The 23,118-nt window shown below is 44.5% G+C and overlaps 1 protein-coding gene across 10 annotated transcripts in view; it reads left to right on the top strand.

Annotated features, from left to right (window-relative positions):
- The first annotated feature begins 604 nt into the window (after nucleotides 1–604).
- ENTPD3 (ectonucleoside triphosphate diphosphohydrolase 3) overlaps nucleotides 605–23,118 on the top strand; it is a 44,883-nt gene continuing 22,369 nt past the window's right edge. For 2 of the 10 annotated variants that reach the window (XM_021934532.2, XM_021934531.2), the window contains exons 1-4: nucleotides 3,391–3,841; nucleotides 4,169–4,220; nucleotides 8,284–8,411; nucleotides 17,017–17,134. In XM_021934532.2, coding sequence (XP_021790224.2) covers nucleotides 3,839–3,841; nucleotides 4,169–4,220; nucleotides 8,284–8,411; nucleotides 17,017–17,134 — 301 coding nt within the window. In that variant the 5' untranslated portion in view covers nucleotides 3,391–3,838. The other 8 variants (XM_017955566.3, XM_031662835.1, XM_031662834.1 and 5 more) reach the window with 8 other exon arrangements.

The following is a 23,118-nucleotide window of genomic DNA, read 5'->3' as shown; positions in this document are numbered from 1 at the left end:
GAGATGAGAAATGCTTGAGGAGTTGATGGTTTGGTAGGGGAAGATAAGGAGCTCTGCTTGAAACCCTGTAAATGTGAGGTGCCTGTATGACACTTGAAAGATGAAAAACACAATTCTCTAGGTCTACAGATCAAGAGCGGAAGCCTGAGCCCTGGATTTGAGAGCTTCTGTGAATAAAACAGAAGACATAGGCATGGATGAGATTACCTAGGAAGAGAATACAGACTGAGAAGAAAATAATCCTGAAGACTGAGTCTTGAGATACTCCCAGGAAAGGAGCATGAACCAGCGAAAGTGTCTAGAGAAGTGGGAGGACATGGCACACATCAGATGCTTCAAGAGGGCCTGTTTCCTGGCACCTTCTCCAACACAAGCACCACTGATTTTTTTTTTTTTCCCTTTGGAGACAAGGTCTTGCTGTGTAGTCCAGTCCAGGTTGGAGTGCAGTGCCATAATCTCAGCTCCTCAGCTCATTGTAGCCTCCACCTCCCAGATTCAAGCCATCCTTGTGCCTTAGCCTCCCGAGTAGCTGGGACAGGCATGCACCACCACGCCTGGCTAATTTTTGTATTTTTTGGTAGAGACGGAGTTTCACCATGTTGGCCAGGCTGGCCTTGAACTCATGACCTCAGGTGATCTGCCCACCTTGGCCTCCCAGAGTGCTAGGATTACAGGCGTGAGCCTCCGAGTCTGGCCTAGATCTTTTCAAACTTTGCTAAGCTAATCAGTTTGTTTTTAATCCTGTTTAAATATACCAAAGTTTTAGTTTTGGTAAATAATGAGATTAAGCATCTTTGCCATGTTAGTCAGCCATTCATATTTCTTTTGTAAATTGGCCAGTGCATGTGACTTGCCCATTTTCTATTTCAGATATTCATATTTTTCTATAGACTTTAGTATATATTTATGGTTTTAAACTCTTTACTGTCACATTCTTAGGCATTTCCTGAGAATTTATCTTTTTTCAGGGGGGTATTGCGGTGGGTGGTGTTTTTCTATTCAGTTGTTTTTCATTTTAATGGATTCAAATTTGTTGACATTATTTCTCTTCCTGCTTTGACCGCATAGTAGAAGAGACTGTTCTTTTCCAAGGATGATAAAAATGTTCTTCTACATTTTTTAGCACATTAAATTATTTTATATATTTAAATTTTTAAACCACCTAAAATCTATTTTTGTGGAGGATGAGTAATTAGAATCCTTTTCCAAATGAGCCAGTAGTTTCAATACCAGTTATTGAATAATATGTTATTTCAACCTCTTCTTTATCTTATAATCCTATATCCAATAGTCTGTTGTGGCCTATCTTTTTTGTTCTTTAGATCTCTCAGTATATTCCTGTGCCCAAGACAGGCTGTTTTTATTACTGTAACTTTACAATATGTTTTGATAACTGGTAAGGCAAATCTGTATTATTTGATAATCAGGAAAACTCACAAAGGTGTGTGTGTGTGTGTCTGTGTGTGTGTGTGTTCTTGCATGTGGAAGGTCAATGAGGAAATGCCTTTGAATGACTAGGTCTACTTTGGAAGCTGCAAAGGAGTTTGACACAGTGCCTGGAGCAGAGAGTTTCCAGAAAAGCTTGGAAAAATAAAAGGAGAATTAGAGACAACAGGGCTCTCAAAGGAGGCTGATGCTCACACTTACAAGGTCTGTAGGTTGATGCAAGCAGAGAGGAAAGCTGGCATGGACTGATCTCTGTTATTTTTATATACTAGCACTAACTGCATTTCAAGGCCCATTAGGCCTGGAAACCTTTTCCCAGCCCCTGGGAAGTCACTGGGGATGCTAAGGTTAGTCATTCACCCACTGGGGCTATCTTACTGAGCTCAGGTCTGGGTGCACTGCCAGCAGCTGTTTGTGTACTTACAGCCTCCTGGGTGCAGACAGACTTCAGCTGCCAGCCATATGCCTTACGTTTCATTGGCCCACAGCTTTCAAAGAAAACAAGTCTTTTAATTCAGCAAGTATTCACTGAATGTCTGATACCGCCAGTGCAGACCCTGTCCCAATCCCCCAACGGGGTCCACCTCCATCCAACTCTGGGTGAGTGACCATGGTGCTCTTGCGCATGCGCGCGCAAGCACACACACGCACACACACACACACACGCACGCACATCCACATAGCTCAGACTTGGGGCCCACCTCTCTGGGCTCACAGGTCTCAAAGCAGGGACATTCCTATTTTAAGGACTTCTTGTCTCAGGGACTTTGGCCCCACCTGCACAGGACAGGAAATTAGTGGATTTCTAGGAGAAAGCAGGCCATCGCAGGGTATAACCAGGGACTCAGCTCTTCCTTCCAGACATGCAGGAACCACAAGAAGGGATGGTCAAACAGGGTCTGCTTAGGCCTCTTGCTGGGATCACTCCAAGGGTCTTTGGGGTCACTCAGAGGAGCAGGGCGGCTGCCTGCTGCTGTACACTGAGACAGACTCCTGGGGTGTTTGGATCAATGCAGCCCGCATGCTGCCTTTTTGTTATCTTTTCTGTTTTGCCTCTTCCGGGCTGTACTTGTCTTGAATTTTGGCCTTATGACACCCGTGTTAAATGGGGTAGGGCAGAGCATTGCCCAATAAACAACAAGAATGTCCCTGGGCATGGCCAAGGCGGTTCTGCTAAGTATGAAAGGGAATGTGCCTGCCATACTTTGTGCTTTAGGCCCAAGTGACCTAGGGGCCAGCCTGCCTATTGGTCTCACTCCCAACATTACAGGTGTTTGACTCCACTCCACCCCGTGGAGAGACAGACCACAGGAGCCACCCACCGGGGGACCGCATGAGGTCATGCACACCCACAGAGTGCCCAGTCCTTGCCTGGCCTTGTGCCCATTTTCCCTTCCCCGAGGGTGGGGGTGACAATGGAGGTAACTAGAAGACAGATCAAAAGGTTCTTGGTCTTGACACAGATGCAAGAGGGAGGCAGATAATAGACACCTCCCTTCCCCCTCACCCACATAGGCTCCAGTGGGTTCTCAGGGCAAGGCCTGGCGGCTCCGTCCTCTCTGACTTCAGGTAGAGGTGAGCGTGGAGGAAACTGAAAGAGGAAAGGTGAAGTGCTGTTTGGCTTGGACCTGGAGGGGGACAGAAGGCTCTCGGGGCAGGCAGGGTCGGTCTTTCGGCAGGAGGCGCGCTCTCTCTCCCTTCCCCTTCCATCGAGGGCTGGGTGTGAAGGTGAGAGCAACCAGAAAAGAAGGTGAAGAGGCCCTTGGCCTTGACACGGACGCGGGAGGAGGTCCCAGGCCGAGGCCGCCCCGCCCCCACCGCCGCCCCGCCTCACCCGGCGCCGCCTCCCGTGTTCTAGGTTGACACCTCCTCAGCGCTGGCCGCCGGCAGCCTCTGCGGCAGCGCTAGTCGCCTCCTCCGAATCGGCTCCGCACAGGTAAGGTCAGGGCACCCGGCGCCTGAGCTGCCAAGGAAGGAGTCGGGGGTGCTGCGTGAGACTGAGAGTTGAGGGGCAAGGAAACAAAATCGGATTTCCTCAGAGGGCCAGAGTAAGAGACTGAAGCACTCGAGCCCTAAATCCTTGGGCGGGGGGAGGTGGTCCCTGCCATGCCCACGACGGGTGGGCGCGTCTTTACCGACTGCCTGCACGGATCCGCAGATGTGCTGGGCGCTTAGATGCCCGCGGCTATGCAGAGACGCAGTCCGGAGCGGTGACCCCAGATCCTGGTGGGGGCTGGATCCCAGGGCCCCGACATCCCTTTGCAATTTCCAGCCAGCAGCTAAAGACTCCCCTCCCGGGGCTTTAAAGAGAGGCTCCAGGCTCGCGATCCACGAACACACAAAAACCTTCCTTGCTGATGTTCTGAAGAAAAGCCCCGCCTCAGCCCTATGAATGGTAATAATAGGGGGAAGATTTATTCTTTCTTGGGTGTGTGTACAGGTGGAACAATCTGCAGAAAAAGACCTTTTTTTCGGAAAATCTTTTCAGTTTGAAGTTTCAGCAAATCTATGTTTGATTTCCTTGCATTTGGGGAGATGACATGGAATTTAAGCTCCAGCTTTGGGGCTGTCTCTGAAGTCCTGGGTTGGGCTGACCTTTCCAGGGATGAGGTTTTGATTTGGAGGAAGTAGAATGGGTTTTGTCTGAACCTGTGCTCGTTCTTTAAACTTCTGAGGTCGGGGGCCGTGGACTTACCGACATCCTGTCTTCTCTCACCTGCAGCTGGGAGAAAAGATGTTCACTGTGCTGACCCGCCAACCATGTGAGCAAGCAGGTTAGTATCTCTCAGCAGGCAGCAAGCGTGGTTTTGCCAAATCGCAAGAGAATCCCAGGTCCGGCCCACAGTTTTTCATCCATATCCCCTGCAAATTATTGTTTAACTTTGTTGGTTTGAGACTCAGTATTCAACTGGGTTTCGCCACTGGCATTCCTCAAATAAAAGTAATGCTCTTCATCAAAGCCACACAAAACAAGGACTAACATGCATGTTTCACTTAAAAGGTTTTTCCGGTTTGTATAATCCATTAATTTGGCCCTTGTGGTTTCCCTTACCTAGCTGTATGTAAGGTTTGCTTTAGAATACTGTATTGTTGATTTTGTGATCAATTGTAAAGTACTTGGATCTTTCCCGTATTCCCATCCAAATGTTGCTGGCACAGTGCCTACAACACCCCCACCCCTCACCGTGGGTCAGTGTTGTTATGATTGATACTGCAGGCAGGAGTGCGGGATTTTCTCAAACTCGCAGGCACGAGCGCGCGCGCACACACACACAGACACACACACACACACACACAGACACACACACTTCTAAGCTTGCCCCGCCTGCCTCTAGAGTACTTTTTGGAGTTGCTCATGTGGAAGCCCAGAAGGCTCTGGCTTCTCCACGCTCAGGTAGGTACCTTGCAATTACCATGTTTGTCCAGCCCTAATGACAGCGCAGCTCTAGACTGCATTTCCTAAATGAATAAGACCTGGTCTCGTCCATTTTGCTTTGTAATAAGCTTTTCTGCTGGGACAAGGGTTTGCTTAAGGTAATCATAGCTTTTTACTTGAAAACTGCTGAAACACAGAAGACTTAGGAGGCCAGCCACGTAGCTGTGGTCAGGAAACTGCATACATATCACACACTCCTTCCCCATGGATAGACATTCTTTAGTCATGCCCCTGAACTGGGTATTCTTGTCTTCCAAAAGGATATGATTTTAGGATAGTAAGGGCAATCTATGTGAACTTTTATTTTTGTAAAGGGAGATTGCACGTGAGGAGCTGTTTTCCTTTGATTTTTAGGTTTTCCCCCGAAACACTTTGAAATGCTAACACAGAGATTGTAACATCACTCATATAGACTAACCTGTTACATTCCTTCCAAAGGAAAAGTTTAACTTGGCAGATTAAATTTCTACCACATTTTATTAGGGGAAAAAAATCCCTTAAACTTCTATAGCTGACACTGACAAATGCATTCTTTGAAAGCTGATGCAAAAGTTCGCCTCTGTGGATTAACTGGTTCCTGGCTGGTTCTTGTACTTTTATTTGGAATCACAGAAAAGTGATATAGGACCTCTTCATATGCTCTGCAGGTCAACTCCATGGCAGTTGGCTCTCCTTTCCATTGCTATTACCCACAATTCTGTAATGAGTAACCTTGTGTCTAAGTCATTTTACACATGTGGAGCTAGTTCTGTGGGACATTTTTCCAAAAGTTTGATTGTGAGTCAGATGGCATGCTTATTTGCAGTTCTGATAAATATTGACAAACTGCCCTCCATTGATGCTGTACTAGTTTACACTTTCAATGACAAGGTAGGAGGATTAAGGTGTTAAGTGACCAACTTTGACACCAAGAAGTGTCTGTGACTGCAGCTACACTGCAGGGGAATCAGTTGAGATGGAAAGAGTTAGTTGTTCTGAGCCACGAAGACCTACTGCGTGACTGCCCTCCTGTAGCAAATGTTGTGATGTGACTGAATTTGTGGGCTGAATCTAATTATATCCTGGGCGCATAGACACGCCCTTTTTTTCTTCTGGGCAAATGTCTTACAGAAATAATGAAAGGGTAAAGCATAGGTTATGATGATCTAGGAATAATGTTCTGGAATAAGACAGGATCTATCAAATTGCTGTTCAGTTGATCTTCCTATAATGATGAAAATGTTATATGGCTGCACTGTCCAATATAGTAGTCACTAGCCCACACGTGGTTATTGAACACTGGAAATGTGGCTAGTAAGATTGAGAGACTGCGTTTTTATTTTATTTTATTTTAATTAATTTACATTTAGATAGCCAATTGATTAGATATATATTGGAATTCGATGAATCTAGTGATCCTTCTATTAGTGTTCATCATATTTCAACCATTTGGGTGTCATTTATGCTTATGTCCCAGTAGTTCTACCAAGACTATTATTATTATTTTTTTAGAGACAAGGTCTCACTCTGTCGCCAGGCTGGAGTGTAGTGGTACAGCTCACTGCAGCCTTGAGCTCCTGGGCTCAAAGGATCCTCCAGCCTCAACCTCCTAAGTAGCTTGGACTACAGGTGTGCACCACATGCGCAGTTGATATTTTTTCATTTTTTGTAGAGATGGGGTCTCACTATGTTGCTCAGGCTGGTGTCTAATGCCTGGCCTCAAGTATGTTCCCACCTCAGCCTGGATTACAGGCATGAGCCACTATACCTGGCCCAAGATTATTATTTAGTCAATATTTTCATTGAATGTCTTTTTATCTTTTTTAAAAATTAGATATAACTTCTATTCAGTGAAATGGATAGATCTTAACTTGTGCCCCTAAGTTGGGTTTCTTGCCTTCTAAAAGTATGTTTTTAGAATAGTAAGGGCAATTTATAAGAATCTTTTTTTTTTTAAGGGAAATTATACCTAAGACACTGATTTGCTTTCATTTTCAAGTTTTCTCCAAAGGACTTTGAAAGGTTTGATGAGTTTTGACAAATACACACATCCATATACCCCACAATGCTATAATGTATAGCGCATTGCCATTACCCCAAGAAGGTACCCACATATTCCTTCCCAGTGAATCCCTGCCCCAACTTCCACCCCCTGGCAATCACTATTCTGATTCCTGTTACCTGCCTACTTTAGAACTTCAAATAAATGAAATCATCTCGGTATAGTATAGTGCTAATTTTTTATTTTGGTTGTTTATTTATCTATTTATTTATTTATTTTTGAGGCAAGGTCTCATTCTGTCACCCAGGTTGGTGTGTAGTAGTGTGATCTCAAGTCATTGCAACCTCTACCTATCGGCTTCAAGCAATTCTCCCACCTCCGTCTCCCGAGTAGCTAGGACTACAGGCGCATGCCACCACACCTGGCTAATTTTTGTATTTCTTGGTAGAGACAGGGTTTCACCATATTGGCCAGGCTGGTCTTGAACTCCTGACCTCAAGTGCTCCCAAAGTGCTGACTTTGGCCTCCCAAAGTGCTGGGATTACAGGGGTGAGCCATCAGCCCAGCCTAATTTCTTTTTCTTTAACTGAGATTATTTTTAAATGAAATATTCTATCACCTGGTTTAATTTTTTAAAAATAGATTTTTTGAATCTCCATTAAAACAAATGTTAGCTGGGCATGGTAGCTCATGCCTGTAATCCCAGCACTTTAGGAGACCAAGACAGGCAGATCACTTGAGCTCAGGAGTTCGAGACCAGCCTGGCCAACATGGTGAAACCCCGTCTCTACTAAAAATACAAAAATTGACTGACGTGGTAGCACGCACCTGTAATCTCAGCTATTCAGGAGGGAGAGGCAGGAGAATTGCTTGAACCTGGGAGGCAGAAGCTGCAGTGAGCCGAGATCACAGCACAGCAGTCTAAGCTGGGCGATAGAGTGAGACTCCATAAGAAGGAAAGAAAGAAAGAGAGAAAGAGAGAAAGAGACAGAGAGAGAGAGAGAGAGAAGAAAGAGAGAAAGAGAGAAAGAGAGAGAGAGAGAGAGAGAGAAGAAAGAAAGAAAGAAAGAAAGAAAGAAAGAAAGAAAGAGAAGAAAGAAAGAAAGTAAAACGAATGTTATTGTAATTCATCTCAGGGATAACCACAATATCAGAAAACTAGACCATGCATACCTTCCCTGCAACACTGTTTTAGTACACAATTTGTGAGGAAGGGCAAATGCGTACTGTTTGTCCTTCCCCCAAAACTGGGGAGAAGGGGAGCTTATTTGCTACTCCGTCTTAGAAGTGTGGGTCTCGCTAACACCAGAGAAAGTGGTTTATGCATGTGATTATGGGGCCAGTCCATCGATTCCACAAAGAATACCAGTGCCTGGTTTTTACCTTCCCCTCAAGTGCCTTCTGGGTCTTCTCGTTTTAGGCCTCAAGGCCCTCTACCGAACTCCAACCATTATTGCCTTGGTGGTCTTGCTTGTGAGTATTGTGGTGCTTGTGAGTATCACTGTCATCCAGATCCACAAACAAGAGGTCCTCCCTCCAGGACTGAAGGTAAGTGTGAAGGGACTGGCAACAAAGGGAAGAAATGGGCACAAAGGGGAAGAAATCAATTATTCCAAAACCATGAGTTAGAAGAGCAGAAAATCCTTTCCCCCACCCTCATTTCTGGCTTCAGCCAGGAGAAGGCAGTGTAAGACTCAAGGGAGAAGGTCTGGACATGCTGGGTTTGTGATATTTGAGGCTACAAATTGAGGGTAGTGACACCTTCTCCAAAGACTGTGTTGTCTTGCTTTGACTTGTGACTCCAAAGCTAAAATTTGTGACCAAAAGTTGCAGATGGCTATCAAAGATTTACCAGTTCAGCCAGGTGCAGTGGCTCATGCCTGTAGTCCTGGCACTTTGGGAGGCTGAGGCAGGTGGATCGCTTGAGCCCAGGAGTTCGAGACTTGCCTGGGCAACATGGTGAAACCCGTCTCTACCAAAAAAATAAAAAATAAAAATAAAAATAAAAAAAATTTACTGGTTAGTACAGTTTCCATTTTGACCAGTTTATTTGTTCTCCCAAGCACACAACCCTGATAATGAGTAAAGACCAAGGCTGAGCACAGTGGCTCATGTCTGCAATTTCAGCACTTTGGGAGGCCAAAGCAGAAGGATTGCTTAAGCCCAGGAGTTCAAGACCAACCTGGGCAATTAGAGAGACTCCATCTCTACCAAAAAAAAAAATTTCCAAAAAAAGGAAAAAACAAGTCAAGACCAGGAGACCAAGGCACCTCTTCTGGCCTAGGCTGAGTGAACAAAAAAATCAAGAACTTGAGAAGGTCTCCTTGAGCTCTATTTGTGCTGCTACTCTTGAGTCTAGAACATGTGCTGTGATCCTTCCAATACTTCGCTCAACAACCCCGCCCCCACCAAAAAAAAAATTACTCAGGACCTTGTGCTTAATCCCAGAGGCCCCTCTTAGCTCTCAATAAGTCCATCACCAAATGATCTTTAGGCTCAGAATCATAATACATCCCCCAAGCTTGGCTCTGAGGATGCCGTTGGAGACGGGAGGTGATTCCATGAGAGGCTGATAAAGGAAAGGTGAAGCGAGTTGATGAGTCCTTCAATCATTTTAGGTAGGGGTCAGCAAACATTTCTCACAAAGGGTCAAATAGTACATATTTTAGGCTTTGAAGTCCATTTATAGTCTCTGTTTTATAACTCTTCTTTGTTTTTTGACTCATTAAAATTGTACAAACCCTTCTTAGTTGTGCCGTAGGGACCAGGTAATTCAGCCATGTTCTTTGAATCTCATTTAACCTTTACACTTGACCTCGCAAGTCTTTTCCATATCTTCCTACTGTTAGTGACTATTCAAAGGTAATATTTGAAATACATAGACTTTTTAAAAGAAAAGAAACTAATATTGTTTTGGACTCTAAGGATGGGTTTGAGCTAACATTCTAAGGTGGCTTTTCTAAAAGATTAGAGTAAAATCTCCAGTAGATAATATAATAGCATTTAGTTCCTTGATAAGATATTTTATTTAAGAATCTCAGCCCTCATTAATAACATGAATAAAAGAGAAAAAAAAAAACAACCTTATGCAATCACCCAATAATGAGAAGAAAGCAAATTACCCGATTGTCCAAAGATACTAGCTAAGGCCTAAAAGAAGCTGTTTTCCCAAGCTCCAGGCACTGCCTTTTATAAACTACCGCATATAAAATTGGGACTTTGGGAGGCCGAGGCAGACGGATCATGAGGTCAGGAGATTGAGACCATCCTGGCTAACATGGTGAAACCCTGTCTCTACTAAAAATACAAAAAGTTAGCCAGGCCTGGTGGTGGGCACCTGTAGTCCCAGTTAGCTACTCAGGAGGCTGAGGCAAGAGAACGGCATGAACCTGGGAGGCGAAGCTTGCAGTGAGCCAAGATGGTGCCACTGCACTCCAGCCTGGGTGACAGAGCGAGACTCCATCTCAAAAAAAAAAAAAAAAAAAGGACTGCAAGTAAGAGTAATATGTTTTTTATTTTATTATTATTATTTTTTGAGACAGAGTCTTGCTCCGTCCCCTAGGCTGGAGAGCAGTGGCGCGATCTTGGCTCACCACAACCTCCACCTCCTCAGTTCAAGTGATTCTACTGCCTCAGCCTCCCAAGTAGCTAGGATCACAGGTGCCCGCCACCACACCCAGCTATTTTTTTTGTTGTATTTTTAGTACAGACCATGTTAGTACATCACTGTGTTGGCCAAACTAGTGTTGAACGCCTGACCTCAGGTGATCCACCCACCTCGGCCTCCCAGAGTGCTGGGATTACAGGCATGCGTCACCGCGCCCAGCTGCAACTAAGAGTAATATCTCTTTACACTTCGTATAGTGCTATTCAGTTAAGTGAGCACTTGTCCCTGATTATGTCACTTAGGTCTTATGCCAACCATAGAAGGTGGGCCGGGTTTGGTCAGTGAATGACAGGTCCTGAACTGAAACCTGGTCCTTTCTGTTCCCAAGGCCAGGGCTCTCTTCACTGCCTCCCACTTCTCCCTGACCCTGAGTTCTGAATGGAGATCCAAGTGGAGGGAAGGGATTGACCTCAGATAGGAGAACACTTCTTGCTTTGCACAGGAGTGAAGGTAGGGAGGCTGGATGCAGATGCAGGAAGGTTTATTGAATTGAGGGCGAGGAGTTAAGCCTAATACCACCCTTAGACCCTGATAGCTGGGCTGCCTGCCCTGGGCCCCACATTTCAGAAAGACCAGCTCTAGCTGCACTTCAGGCTTATCTCTCTCTATGACCCAAAGGAATATGCTTACCCAGAGCCCATACTTCCCCTTCTAGAACATACTGTGGTGCCCAAGACTTCAGAATCTAGGGTCTTCATGGGCCTCCAGAAGGTGGACATCACCAGTGGTCTGAGGGGTGGCCAAGAGGCAGCTGCTTACAGGGAGTGTAAACAGAGCATAGCTGTGTGGTCTGAACTGTTCCCACACAGATGCATGGGCTCTTTATTCTGTAGATTTGCCAGGGGTGGGAAGAGAACAGGTTTGGGAAAGTGACAGGGCAGAAACCTCTATTCATAAAATTTTGTCTCTAATCCTACAAATGTTAGAAATGGGCTGGTTAAGGCAGTTGCCAGTTGATGGCTTCTACTTGTTCTGGACAGTAACAGGCAAGCCCTCTGTTCTTGCTGGAAGACTAGAAAATGAGTAGAGAAAATCAGATGGAAGACTAGTAAAATGAGTAGAGAAAAATAGATCCCTGGGCAGTCTAGAGGGCACTGTTGAAGGAGAAGACTACACACGTTGAATGCTAGTGTCTTAGGTTGGGCTCTCCAAGTCAAAGACATACATGCAAGTAGATCATCTGGGGATGATCCCGGGAAACACTGGTGTGGGACTAGGGAGCTGAGATGGGCAGGCAGCCAAGAGAGGGCCTGTTATGCAGCAGGTCAGCACTGTGGGCAACTGGGACTCAGTCCTGCTTGGGACCCTGTGAGATGGTACAGAGACCTCAAAGTTGTCCCATATCAAGGGGCATACAGGCATGTACCTCCCAGATATCCCACTCAAGGGCATATTTATCTACCAACTTCCATCAGTCATTAGCTGAGAGGCTGCTCCCTGGATGTTAACTCTCTAGTCTTTCTGGCATATTTTGTGATCAGGTAGACTCGGGCCACTAGATAAAGCCTTCAGGCAGGTGGAAGATGGATGGTTGTACATCACAGTAGTAAGGTCTGAGGGGATGTGGGCAGAGAATTGCCAGTGACTACTCCATGTAAATAATATTGTTACTATCCCTGTATTGCAGATGAGAAAACAGGAAAAGAAAGGGCAAATAGCTTCCCGTAGTTACACAGATTGAAAACAGCAGAACTGGTGTAAAGGAAAGAAAAGAGAACAGACAACAGTGGTCTTAAACAAGGGTTTGGAGGAACCAGGAGACACACCCTCCACCAATTAGCAGGCAGTTCAAAGAGGGGATTTTAAATCTCTTCTGAATCTTGCTAACAGACCCTAGCCACCATTGCGAGGGGCAGGAAATTGTAAAACATGGGAAGATGAGCTCGGAAGGTCCATTCTGCTTAATTGGGTGGATTAAATGTAAGAAAAGACAGATGTTCTGGGCCAGTTGAACCAGAAACAGAATGACAGCTTTGGAAGAGAGCGCTCCACATGCAGTTTTTCTCAGGATATGGAGAGATCTGTCTTTTTTTGTTTTGAAGAGCATTGCAGGTGATGAAGTTGAGCAAATACGAGGGATTTTACATTATTTGTTATGTTTATTTTTTTATACCATGAGCCCTGTTTTGCTTTTGTGTGCAGCTGACAGTTGGTTCTAAAGGGCCAGCTCTACAACAGCCTATCTGGAGGGCTCTGAAATGTTACAGGGGATTCTCATGCAAGGTCATACCTGGCTATTAAATCTAACCTTGGCTTATGTGAGGTTATGGGCAGAACTATTAAAACGCAGTCAAGGGGCAAAAATGTCCAAGTCTCTTGTGTTACTGGTCTGACTTGCTCCACAAGCTTGAAGAGTAAACATGATGCCATCACTTGTAATTTTCACTCAGCCCCCACTCCCGCGCTTTATCATCATGAAGTCCAACACCTCCCTCTTGAGGCTTCGCCCTCCCTACCCTTTAGAACTTTAGAGCTTCTCAGCCCAGTGATCAATACTATTGAACTGTCTCTTGCAGCCATGTGATGTCACTGCTGAAGATGGGTTCTGCACAGTCTTAAAGTTTTAAGGATGGGCTTTTCCACTGTGACCTGCTCAGCCCACATTAGTTCCCCACACTAGGTTCAAGATCATAAGCCATTTTAGTCTACACTCCCATGCTCAGCCATTACTCTCCAAAGCACAACCACTGGCCCAGTCTGTGTTGAAATCATTCCCTCATTGAGCCTTGCTCATCAGCGTGGATTTCTGGTGCCTTGTAGCCCACCCTGGTCTATTTCTTGGAGAGCAAGAGTTGAATACTTAGTTTCTTTTTTCTTTTCTTTTTTTTTTCAGAAAAACTCGGGCTCCTTATAAAAATGGGTCCTCTTTTCCAGCCAGATCTGCACACCCCTTAACTAAGAGTTTACTTTCAAGGGACTTTTTGTTTAAATAAGAAAGTCTGCAAAGCGCCTGATTACTGAACAGTCACACCATTAGACTTGGTTTCCTTGGAGCTCAGTGAAAACATCATGGCTCTGAGTACAAGTTTTAGAGTCCGTTAGACTCAGGCTTGATCCGAGGTCTATGATCTTGGGCATTTATGTACTACTGTAAGCCTCAGTTTGCCCATGTGTCGAATGATATGATATGATATGACATGACATGACATATGTCTTATACAGGCAATAACACAAAGCACTTTCTGCAGTGCCTAGAATAAGTGCCGGACAAGATTTATTACTACTACTATTCTTATTATCATAGTAATAATGATAATAATAATAAACAAATCTAAGAAAGTTGACCTTATGACTCTGCTTTTGCTATTGCTTTAGACAGACCACCCAATCCTTAGGTGTTGGACCACGGAGACTGGCCCTTTCAGTTAACATTAATTGCATTCACTGTTAGATAGAGAGTAATTTAGCCAATTTCCTGATTCTATACCTTTCTAAACTGAAAGACTGTTTCCTTTTAGTTAACCCACTGCTTCAGATCCACATTCAAGCCATGATTTTTTCTGACACTGCATTAGACAGAAGATTACTTATTACTTTTTATCCAAACATCAACTGGCTAGCTGAACTGAAATTGATTCCCATCCCCTCTCCCCCAAAAGAATCACACTGAGTTTCACTGTTTAGGCAAAAGAGCTCTGAAAACTGGTTAAAGACCATTTTTCCCACTTTCAAAAATGTGAGTGAATGATGGTAGGGCTAGAAGAGTGTGAGTCAGTAGAGGTGGGCCTACATCAGCAGGTGCCAGAGGGACAGTTGTTTCTCCAGTCTCACAGAGCAAAGTCTGGGTGCTGCAGATCCTGGTGAAAGCTGGATCCCAGCTGGAGTTACAAATGATAATGGATACGCTTCTTCTCTGATCTTGGCCCAGCAGCCCTGAGCTTCACACACAGGGAAGACATGCACCCTTTTAGAAGGGTTGGAATAAAGATATGAGGAAAGGAAGGTGATAGTTTTTCACTTATTCTCTCTCTCCTCTTGTTTTATGGGTCAGCACCAGGCGTGGCAGGGCCAGTTGGAGTGGTGGTGATCAGGAGGGAGGAAAGAAAGCAGACCAAGAATATAGAGGCCCGGACCTCTTTAATTTAGTGCCTGGTTTCCTTCTTGCCTTCAGTTTCAACCTGTGCTTTAATCTCATTGTGAGTTGCTGCCTGTGACAGATTATGAACAATGCCACCCTTGTTCCCCATGAGGGATGTCAGGTCAGGATCCCGATCAACGTTCATCATTCTGAAGGGCTGAGATTAAGAGACTGTCCAAATTCGCATACCAGTGGGCACAGATGTTCTATTTCAAAATAATGGAGAGGCTATGATTCAGGAGCTGGAGCAACTTTTTAAAAAATTGGTCCCATTTCAAACAAAACAAGCATTTGTAATATAGATAATAAAAAGTTGGAAACCTCCTAAATGTATAGGATCAGGAAATTGGTTAAATTACTCTGTATCTAACAGTGAATACAATGAATGTATGAAAATGGTGATATGAATCTGTTTCTACTGTCAGGAAGACATGTTCATGATATACTTTTAAGAAAAGAGCATTGCATGGTCAGATGCGGCGGCTCATGCCTGTAATACCAGCAGCATTTTGGGAGGCCGAGGTGGGTGAATCACTTGAGCCCAGGAGTTCGAGACCAGGCTGGGAAACATGACTTAACTGTCTTTACAAAAAATACAAAAATTAGCCAGGTGTGATGGTGCACGCCTGTAATCCCAGCCACTCGAGAAGCCGGGGCTGAGAATCGATTGAGCCTGAGAAGTTGAGGCTGCAGTGAGTCATGATGGCACCACTGCATATATACAATGATATATGTATATATCCAGATACATATATACATATATCATTAGAAAAGATATAACAAGGGCTAACGCAATATCTGGATTTGAGGGATACTTTGTTTTCTTTTCTGTTTTTCTTGTTTTGTGATTTTATTTGTTTATTTTGTTTGACTGGCTTTTCTATATATGCTAATAGCCTGTATTTATGAGTAGCCACTAAGCATCAGGCATACAGCCTTCTATTTACTTCTGCAAATAAGTCCTCTAAAAATGAGGGAACCCGGAAAGGTCAGGCAACTTACCCAGGCCAGCATCATAAAATCAAGAATCTATCTGAGTCAGCCTGCCTCCAGACCCAGCTTCATCATCTTCTGTGGGACAGGCTAGGTTAACCCAAAGGTGGTGGAGTGGGGGACTTCAGGCCACCCTGAAGGCCTCTGGATGCCCTGGGATGACTGTGAGCACAAGCAGATACTCGGCTTAGGTATGCATTGCTAATTCCAAACTCTATAGGCTACTAATACATGCTCTTTCCTGGTCAGGTTTGGTCCAGAGCCTGGGCTGGGCCAAACCTGCAGGTGAAGCTTTCTAGTGCCTGCTCAAGTTGGGCAAATCGGTCCAGGACTCTCAGCCTACTCTCCTGCACACAGGCAGCCCCAGCACTGCCCAGCAACACCTGCCTGTTCGTTTGTTGACATACACATTGCCAAAGTGGGATCAATATGTCAATATTATTTTATTTTGCTTTTTTTCTCCTTAATTATGAATACTTTAATTCTGAGCATTGATGCAGGTATTAACATGCCTCAGCCGGGCACAGTGGCTCACATCTGTAATCCCAGCACTTTGGGAGGCCAAGGCGGGTGGATCACCTGAGGTCGGGAGTTTGAGACCAGCCTGCCCAACATGGTGAAACCCCATCTCTACTAAAAATACAAAAATTAGCCAGGGATGGTGGCAGACACCTGTAATCCCAGCTACTTGGGAGGCTGAGGCAGGAGAATCTCTTGAACCTGGGAGGCAGAGGTTGCAGTGAGCTGAGATCGTGCCATTGCACTCCAGCCTGGGTGACGAGAGTAAAATTCCATCTCAAAAAAAGAAAAAAAGAAATGCCTCTACCATGTGAAAAACTTCCTATAGCTTCTTCCTACGCTTTCATTTTGGTTGTTTATTTTTAGACTGATAAACCTAGAAGTTTGGAAATATAGGGCATCCAGGTGACTATTCATTTTCCTTCTGAGATGAAGATGGCTTTTGTACCTCCCCCCAGAGGTCTAAATGAGGAAGAACCAGGCAACCCGATTGTATACAAGATCTATGAAGTACAATTCTCAGCCTTGGCTGAGTGTTGGACTCACCTGGGACTTTTATAACCTGTTGATGCCTGAGTCCACTCTCAGAGATTCTGATTTAATTGGTATGGGGTGTAGCCTTGGCACTGGGGGATTTTTTAAGCTCTCCAGGTGATTCTAATGCATGGCAAAGTGATAATTATTTCCTGGAACCTGCCCTACCTTTCTTCATCCTCTTCCTCCACAATCCAAGGAGACAAAATTGGTTTGGAGGAAATAGTTTTTCTTATTGATCAGTCCTTCCCTAAGTGAAGCAGTGCGGATTAAGGTACTCAGGGTTTTCAGTGGCCCACCGAGAAAGCAGTGATCAGAGGAGTCCCGCCCATTTCTGACTCTCCCTTTCCCTTTTTATTCAGTATGGTATTGTGCTGGATGCCGGGTCTTCTAGAACCACAGTCTACGTGTATCAATGGCCAGCAGAGAAAGAGAATAATACCGGAGTGGTCAGTCAAACCTTCAAATGTAGTGTGAAAGGTAAGGACTGAAGTGTGTCTGGGAGTTGCAATGGGAAGCAAGGTGAAGTTCTAAGTGTCTTGGAGGCCTGGAGAGGTCCTTAGATGTTGCTGGGAGGCAGGGAATGAGCATTGGACTGGGAGTCAGGAAATAGCAGATCTTGTGCTAGTGCTGCTACTCATCAGTGGAATAAACTTGCTCTAGTCACTTCCCTTCTCTGGGCCTCAGTTTTTTAATCTGTATACATGGGAAGGGGTGGCGTCAAGAACTGTGGATGGTCTGAGATTTTACCCTGCCATATTTTCATGGGTGCTGGAAGACATAAGACTCCTGGTTCAGAAACAAAGGATAATTTGTTACTCACAGGAGTAGCCCAGAGTATCAGCATTTTCTTACACTGGTACTGATTCCCAATTTGCCCAGGATGATGGAAAGAGGGACAGAGAGTATGCACTCATGCAATAGGTTCTGTCATAGGAAAGGAAGTCTGGGATTTTAGAGAAGCATTTATAATGGGCAGTGAGCATGTCTGCCTTTTGCTGTGGAGGGAAACACAAGGAACACATGGAAAGCTGTCTTCCAACAGTGATAAGGAGTAGTCGTGTGTACTGACGGGCAGGCAGAGAGAGAATGACAATATATAAACAAATGGACATGGCTCTGTTCCAGTAAAGCTTTATTTATGGACACTGAAATTTTGAATTTCATATAATTCTCACATCATGAAATGTAATTCTTCTTGTAAATTTTTTCCCAACATTAAAAAATGTAAAAACTCTCTTAGCTCACAGGCTGTACAAAAAAAAGGTGGTATACTGGATTTGGCCCATGGGGTGCCAGCCCTTGAAACGGAGTATTAGCAGCAATGATAATAAATGATCCTCCATGCAGCTCCCTGCCTTTTCCACAGCATATTCTGAGTTTTATATTAACTGTTTCCTTGTTCTTTATAGTTTCGTCTTATGTATGTAGTGTTTCTATTTTTTAAAACAAAATCAAACATGTATTCATATAAATGTAATCAACATATTTTATGCTGTATTTGCTTTGTTCACTAACAACATTGGATTTTTAAGATTCATCTGTGTTGATATGAGTAACTATCTTGCTCATTTTTTTTTTTTTTTTGAGACAGAGTCTCCCTCTGTTGCCCAGGCTAGAGTGCAGTGGCACAGTCTTGGCTCACTGCAATCTCTGCCTCCTGAGTTCAAGCGATTCTCCTGCCTCAGCCTCCCAAGTAGCCGGGATTACAGGTGCCTGCCACCACACCTGGCTAATTTTTGTATTTTTAGTAGAGATGGGGCTTCACCATGTTGGCCAGGCTGGCCTCGAACTCCTGACCTCAAGTGATCCACCTGCCTTGGCCTCCCAAAGCCCTGGGATTACAGGCATGAGCCACTGCGCCCAGCCTCATTTTTCCTTGTTGATAGGCATTTGTATTTTCTTGGTTACTTAATATCTTTACATATATTTATAGCAATTTCTGTTTTCTGTGAAATGCATGTTCATGTCTTTTGTTCATTTTTCTATTGAATTATTGAATTTTTCTTACTAATTCATTGAAATTCTTTATAAATATTCTAAATATGAATTCTTTGCCATTAATATTATCATATTATTGCTAATATCTTCTCACAGTTTGTAGTTTGTCTTTTTAGTTTGTGATGTCTCTTGATGAATAGAGGTTCTTGATTCTTATGTAAATACAACCATCAATATTCCCTTTTGTGGCTTGCTTTTTTGTATGTTTTATTTAAGAAATCCTTTCCTATCTTGAGGTCATACAGATATTTTTCTATGAAAAGTGTTATAATTTTGCCTTTTACAATTAAGTAATTAGTCGAAGTAATCGAGCCTAGTTAGGGAGTGTGTATAATTAGGAGTGTGTATAATTAGTCCAAGTAATCGAGCCTAGTTAGGGAGTGTGTATATGTGTAAGTCTTTTTCAAAGCCACTTATCTTCCTCATTTGAGCATTAGGATTTTTGAGTTGGCCTGTAGCCTCCCAACCAGGGTGTTCTGAATGTGCCCAGTGTATCCTTGAGCCCACAGGACAACAAGTTAGAGACTCCAGACCTGTCCTCCCAGCCCAGCAACCTCCTTTGTTTCCCTCAGTGAGCTGCCAAAACATTGTAAGTTCATGGGGATCATGGCATTGAAAAACTTGGGGAGCAGAGTTAGTCTTTCTCACCGGGAGACCAAGAGTCTTATTTGGATAATCAGAGTGAATTCTGATCATCCGCCCTCTGAGGAGGGCAGCCAGGAGCTTGCCTACCCTGATGCACAGGTGTTCCAGGTTAGGCTCTCCAGAAGCAGATGTAGAGACAGATTATGGAATGCAAGGTGGTTATTAGAGATGCACCATTATAGCAGAAAGCAGGCAGAGAGAAGGATTGGACAAAAAAAGAAGTCAAACTTCAACTCAGGCCTGATGAAGCTTCAACTGATCTGTTATGCTGCACTGGGTTGAAATGATGTGAAGTGGCTTGGCTGTAATACCCCTGTTGCTGCCACTCATCGGATGTTTGCCACCCTGGAAAGAGCAAGATCTTGAGCAAGGCAGCTCTCTGCAGCTCAGGCAGACCCTGAAGAAGCTGACAGCTGGAACAATAAGTCTATTTGAAGGGGTATTTGCACGGCATGTTTTTGGGTTCACCACACAGGGGACTTGGATATTTTCCCTTCTTTTTTTTTCTTTTTGAGATAGGGTCTCACTCTGTCTTCCAGGCTGGAGTGCAGTGGCACAATCATGGCTTGCTGCAGCCTAGACTTCCTGGGTTCAAGCAGTCCTCCTATCTCAGCCTCCTGAGTAGCTGGGACTACAGACAGTGCCACCACATCTGGCTAATTTTATTTTTTGTAGAGATGGGGTCTCACTATGTTGCCCAGGCTGGTCTTGAATTTCTGGGCTCAAGCCATCCTCCTGCCTCAGCCTCCCAAAGTGCTGAGATTACAGGTGTGAGCCACTGCACACAGCAGATATTTTCTGAGTGTTGCTTGCACTGTTATCCACAAGACACAGGCAGCTGTAGCCCTGCTGTGACCTCAACCAGCAATCCTCTATCTGCTCGGGTAACTCCTGAGCCATTTCCTCACCTTCAACCATGAAATAGGACAGCAGGCTGCTCCTTTCAAAGAGACTATGTGCTCTGAGTAAAGAGAAGAGAGTGTAAGATCGAGATTAAGACTTCACCTCATCCCTACTGTGTGAACCTTGGAAAGTTATCTAACCTCTCTGAGTCTCGACTTCCTCATCTTTAAAGTAAAAAACGTAATAGTAGTTATACCTACCCCATAGGAGTGATTTGAAGATTAAATGACATAATATATGTCAAAGAAATGCCTGGCATACAGTAAGTGCTCAATAAGCATTAGCTGTTATTCATGGGGCACCACAATCCAGAGCTCCTGGTGGATCCTCTTGCCACTTGTTACTCTGTCCCACAGTTACAAGATCTCTGTTTTTAGACCCAGGAGGGCAATTCAATCAAGTTAGTCCTGACAGCCTTACGACTGTGGGGAAAAATAAGACTTACGTGGGGAGGTGTTACAGCAGTCCCTCAGGGGAAGGGTTCCTTGGCCCACCCTAGATGGCATATGTGATTTAAGGAGGCACAGAGTCATGGAGGCCACAGCACATCATGATCTTCCCTTCTTTGATCACAGTAGCCTCAGGGATCCATATATACTCTGAGTGAACAGAAGACCACAAACTAAAGCTTAAATTACGAGTTGAAGTTCAGCAAGTGTCATCCCCTCCAAGACTTGTGGCTTCTCCAAGGATAATTTGGGTTTCTGGTTCCTCTGTTGCAAACTTCCCAGGACTCCCCTGTCTTGGCCAAACAGAAGCGGGTGATGAATGCTTGCTCACCCAGCAGGGATTCCCAGATGCCTAGGCCCTCAGAAATTTCTTTCTGGTAGGTATCAACCCCCAGTTGCTACTGTTTTCCATGAGTTCATTGCCTTTGCTGGCGGTTTCTGTGCTGGTGTCTGTGCCTCTGGCTGCTTGTGGCGAAGCCACCCCCTGGAGGTGCTGGGTTCTCTGCATGTGTCTCATCTCATCTGCAGTACTCATGCCTGCTGCTGCCTTTCCCCACAAGGGACATTCACAATGTCTTTCCTTTAAACCAGTAACTAAAAATTACTTAAGCTCCACTAGAGCCTAAACTTAACTATCTCCTACATTAAAATCCCTCAAAGAGTTGCATCAGAAACCAGGTCACCATAGCATTAAAAAACATCCTTTGCCGCTGGGTGCAGTGGCTCATGCCTGTAATCCCAGCACTTTGGGAGGCTGAGGTGGGTGGATCACCTGAGGTCGGGAGTTTGAGACCAGCCTGGCCAACATGATGAAACTCTATCTCTACTAAAAATACAAAAATTAGCCAGGCATGGTGGTGGGCGCCTGTAATCCCAGCTACTCGGGAGGCTGAAGCAGGAGAATTGCTTGAACCCAGAAGGCAGAGGTTGCAGTGAGTGGAAATCACACCACTGTACTGCAGCCTGGGTGACAGAGCAAGACTCCATTTCAAAAAAAAAAAAAAAAAATCCTTTGCCAATAGTTGGCCGGAGCTCAAGCTGAGGCGCGTGTCTTTGGCTTCTGTTTCCCCTCAAGTAAGTTTTGTGCCATCTGTTTAACCCTCTCTCCCCATATTGAAATAGCAATTTCCATGCTACTCTCATGGGACCAAGTATCCAAGTCCAAGTATCCTAGGAGCCTGTGAATCCTATCTCCTTTTCCCTCTGGGAGGCTTAATGGACCTTATGCAAACAGGCTTTCTGGTGACATACTCCCAAGGTTTCACCATTCTATCTTGCCTCTCGCTAGCCGCTATCCAGAGACCAGCTGTTGCAGATTATATTTTGTTTAGCCCAGATTGGACTAGCCAATCTCCTTACTATAGAGATGTATGGTGGTTTGAAAGTCTCATTGATTGGTTGATTTAATAAATATGTATTAGGTGCCTGCTGTTTGATACGAACTGTTCTTGGCACCAGGAATTCAGAAATAAGCAATATATACAAAATCTGTGGTTATGTGTTATGAGACTTGCATTCCAATGAAGAAGATAGACCAAAAAAAAAAAAAGGGCATATAACGAGTGTCAGGGAGACATGATGTGAAGAGAAATCAGGCAGGGTGGGAAATAGAAAGTGATCATGCTGTTTTGAACAGGACTGTCAGGGAAGTATGAAGAATATGACAGCTAAGCAGAGACAAAAGTGAGACGAGACAGTGAGCCATGTAAATGTCTGGGGGAAGAACATGCTGAGCAGAGGCGTGGTAAGGGAAAAGGCCAAGCGTGGAAGCTGCTCAGCATTTTCTAGGAAAAGCCAAGGGGCCAGTGTGGCTGGAAGAAAGATGAGAAATGAGACTGAAGCTATACCAAGGCCAGCTCCTTGGAGGGCCTTGAGGTGTCATAAGGGTTTGACTGTGACTCAGATGAAGTTTCTTCAAAGTATATTGGGAAGCCATTAGAAGATTCTAACCAGGGAACTAATATGATATGACTTCTGGGTTTTTAACGGATCGCTCAGTTGATATAGAACACGTAGTCAGGGGCTAAGATTGGAAGCAAGGACACCAGTTAAGTGCTGTTAAATCAGTATGGGTGAGAGATTAGGTGATGGTCAATTTGTCCTTGACTAGTGCTTCTCAACACAAGGTGAATTTGTCTCCCAGGAAACATTTTGCAATGTCTGGAGATCTTTCTGATTGTCATGACTGGGTCCGTGGTGCTGCTAGCATCTAGTGCATAGAGGACATTTCTCATCTTTCTTCCAGCCACACTGGCCCCTTGGCTTTTCCTAGAAAATACTGAGCAGCTTCCATGCTTGGCCTTTTTCCTTGCCATTCTACAATGTTCTAAGCATTGTACAATGCACAGAACAGCCTCCACAACAAAGAATTATCTACCCCAAAATGTCAGTAGCACCAAGGTTGAGAAACCTTGGTTTACGAGGTTCTGGGGAAGGGGGTGAGAAGTGCTTAGATTTGCAAGGTAT

The sequence above is a fragment of the Papio anubis genome, chromosome 2 (assembly GCF_008728515.1).
Source record: "Papio anubis isolate 15944 chromosome 2, Panubis1.0, whole genome shotgun sequence".
In the NCBI taxonomy this organism is placed as follows: Eukaryota; Metazoa; Chordata; class Mammalia; order Primates; family Cercopithecidae; genus Papio; species Papio anubis.
This window is presented reverse-complemented; position numbering and strand designations above follow the sequence as displayed.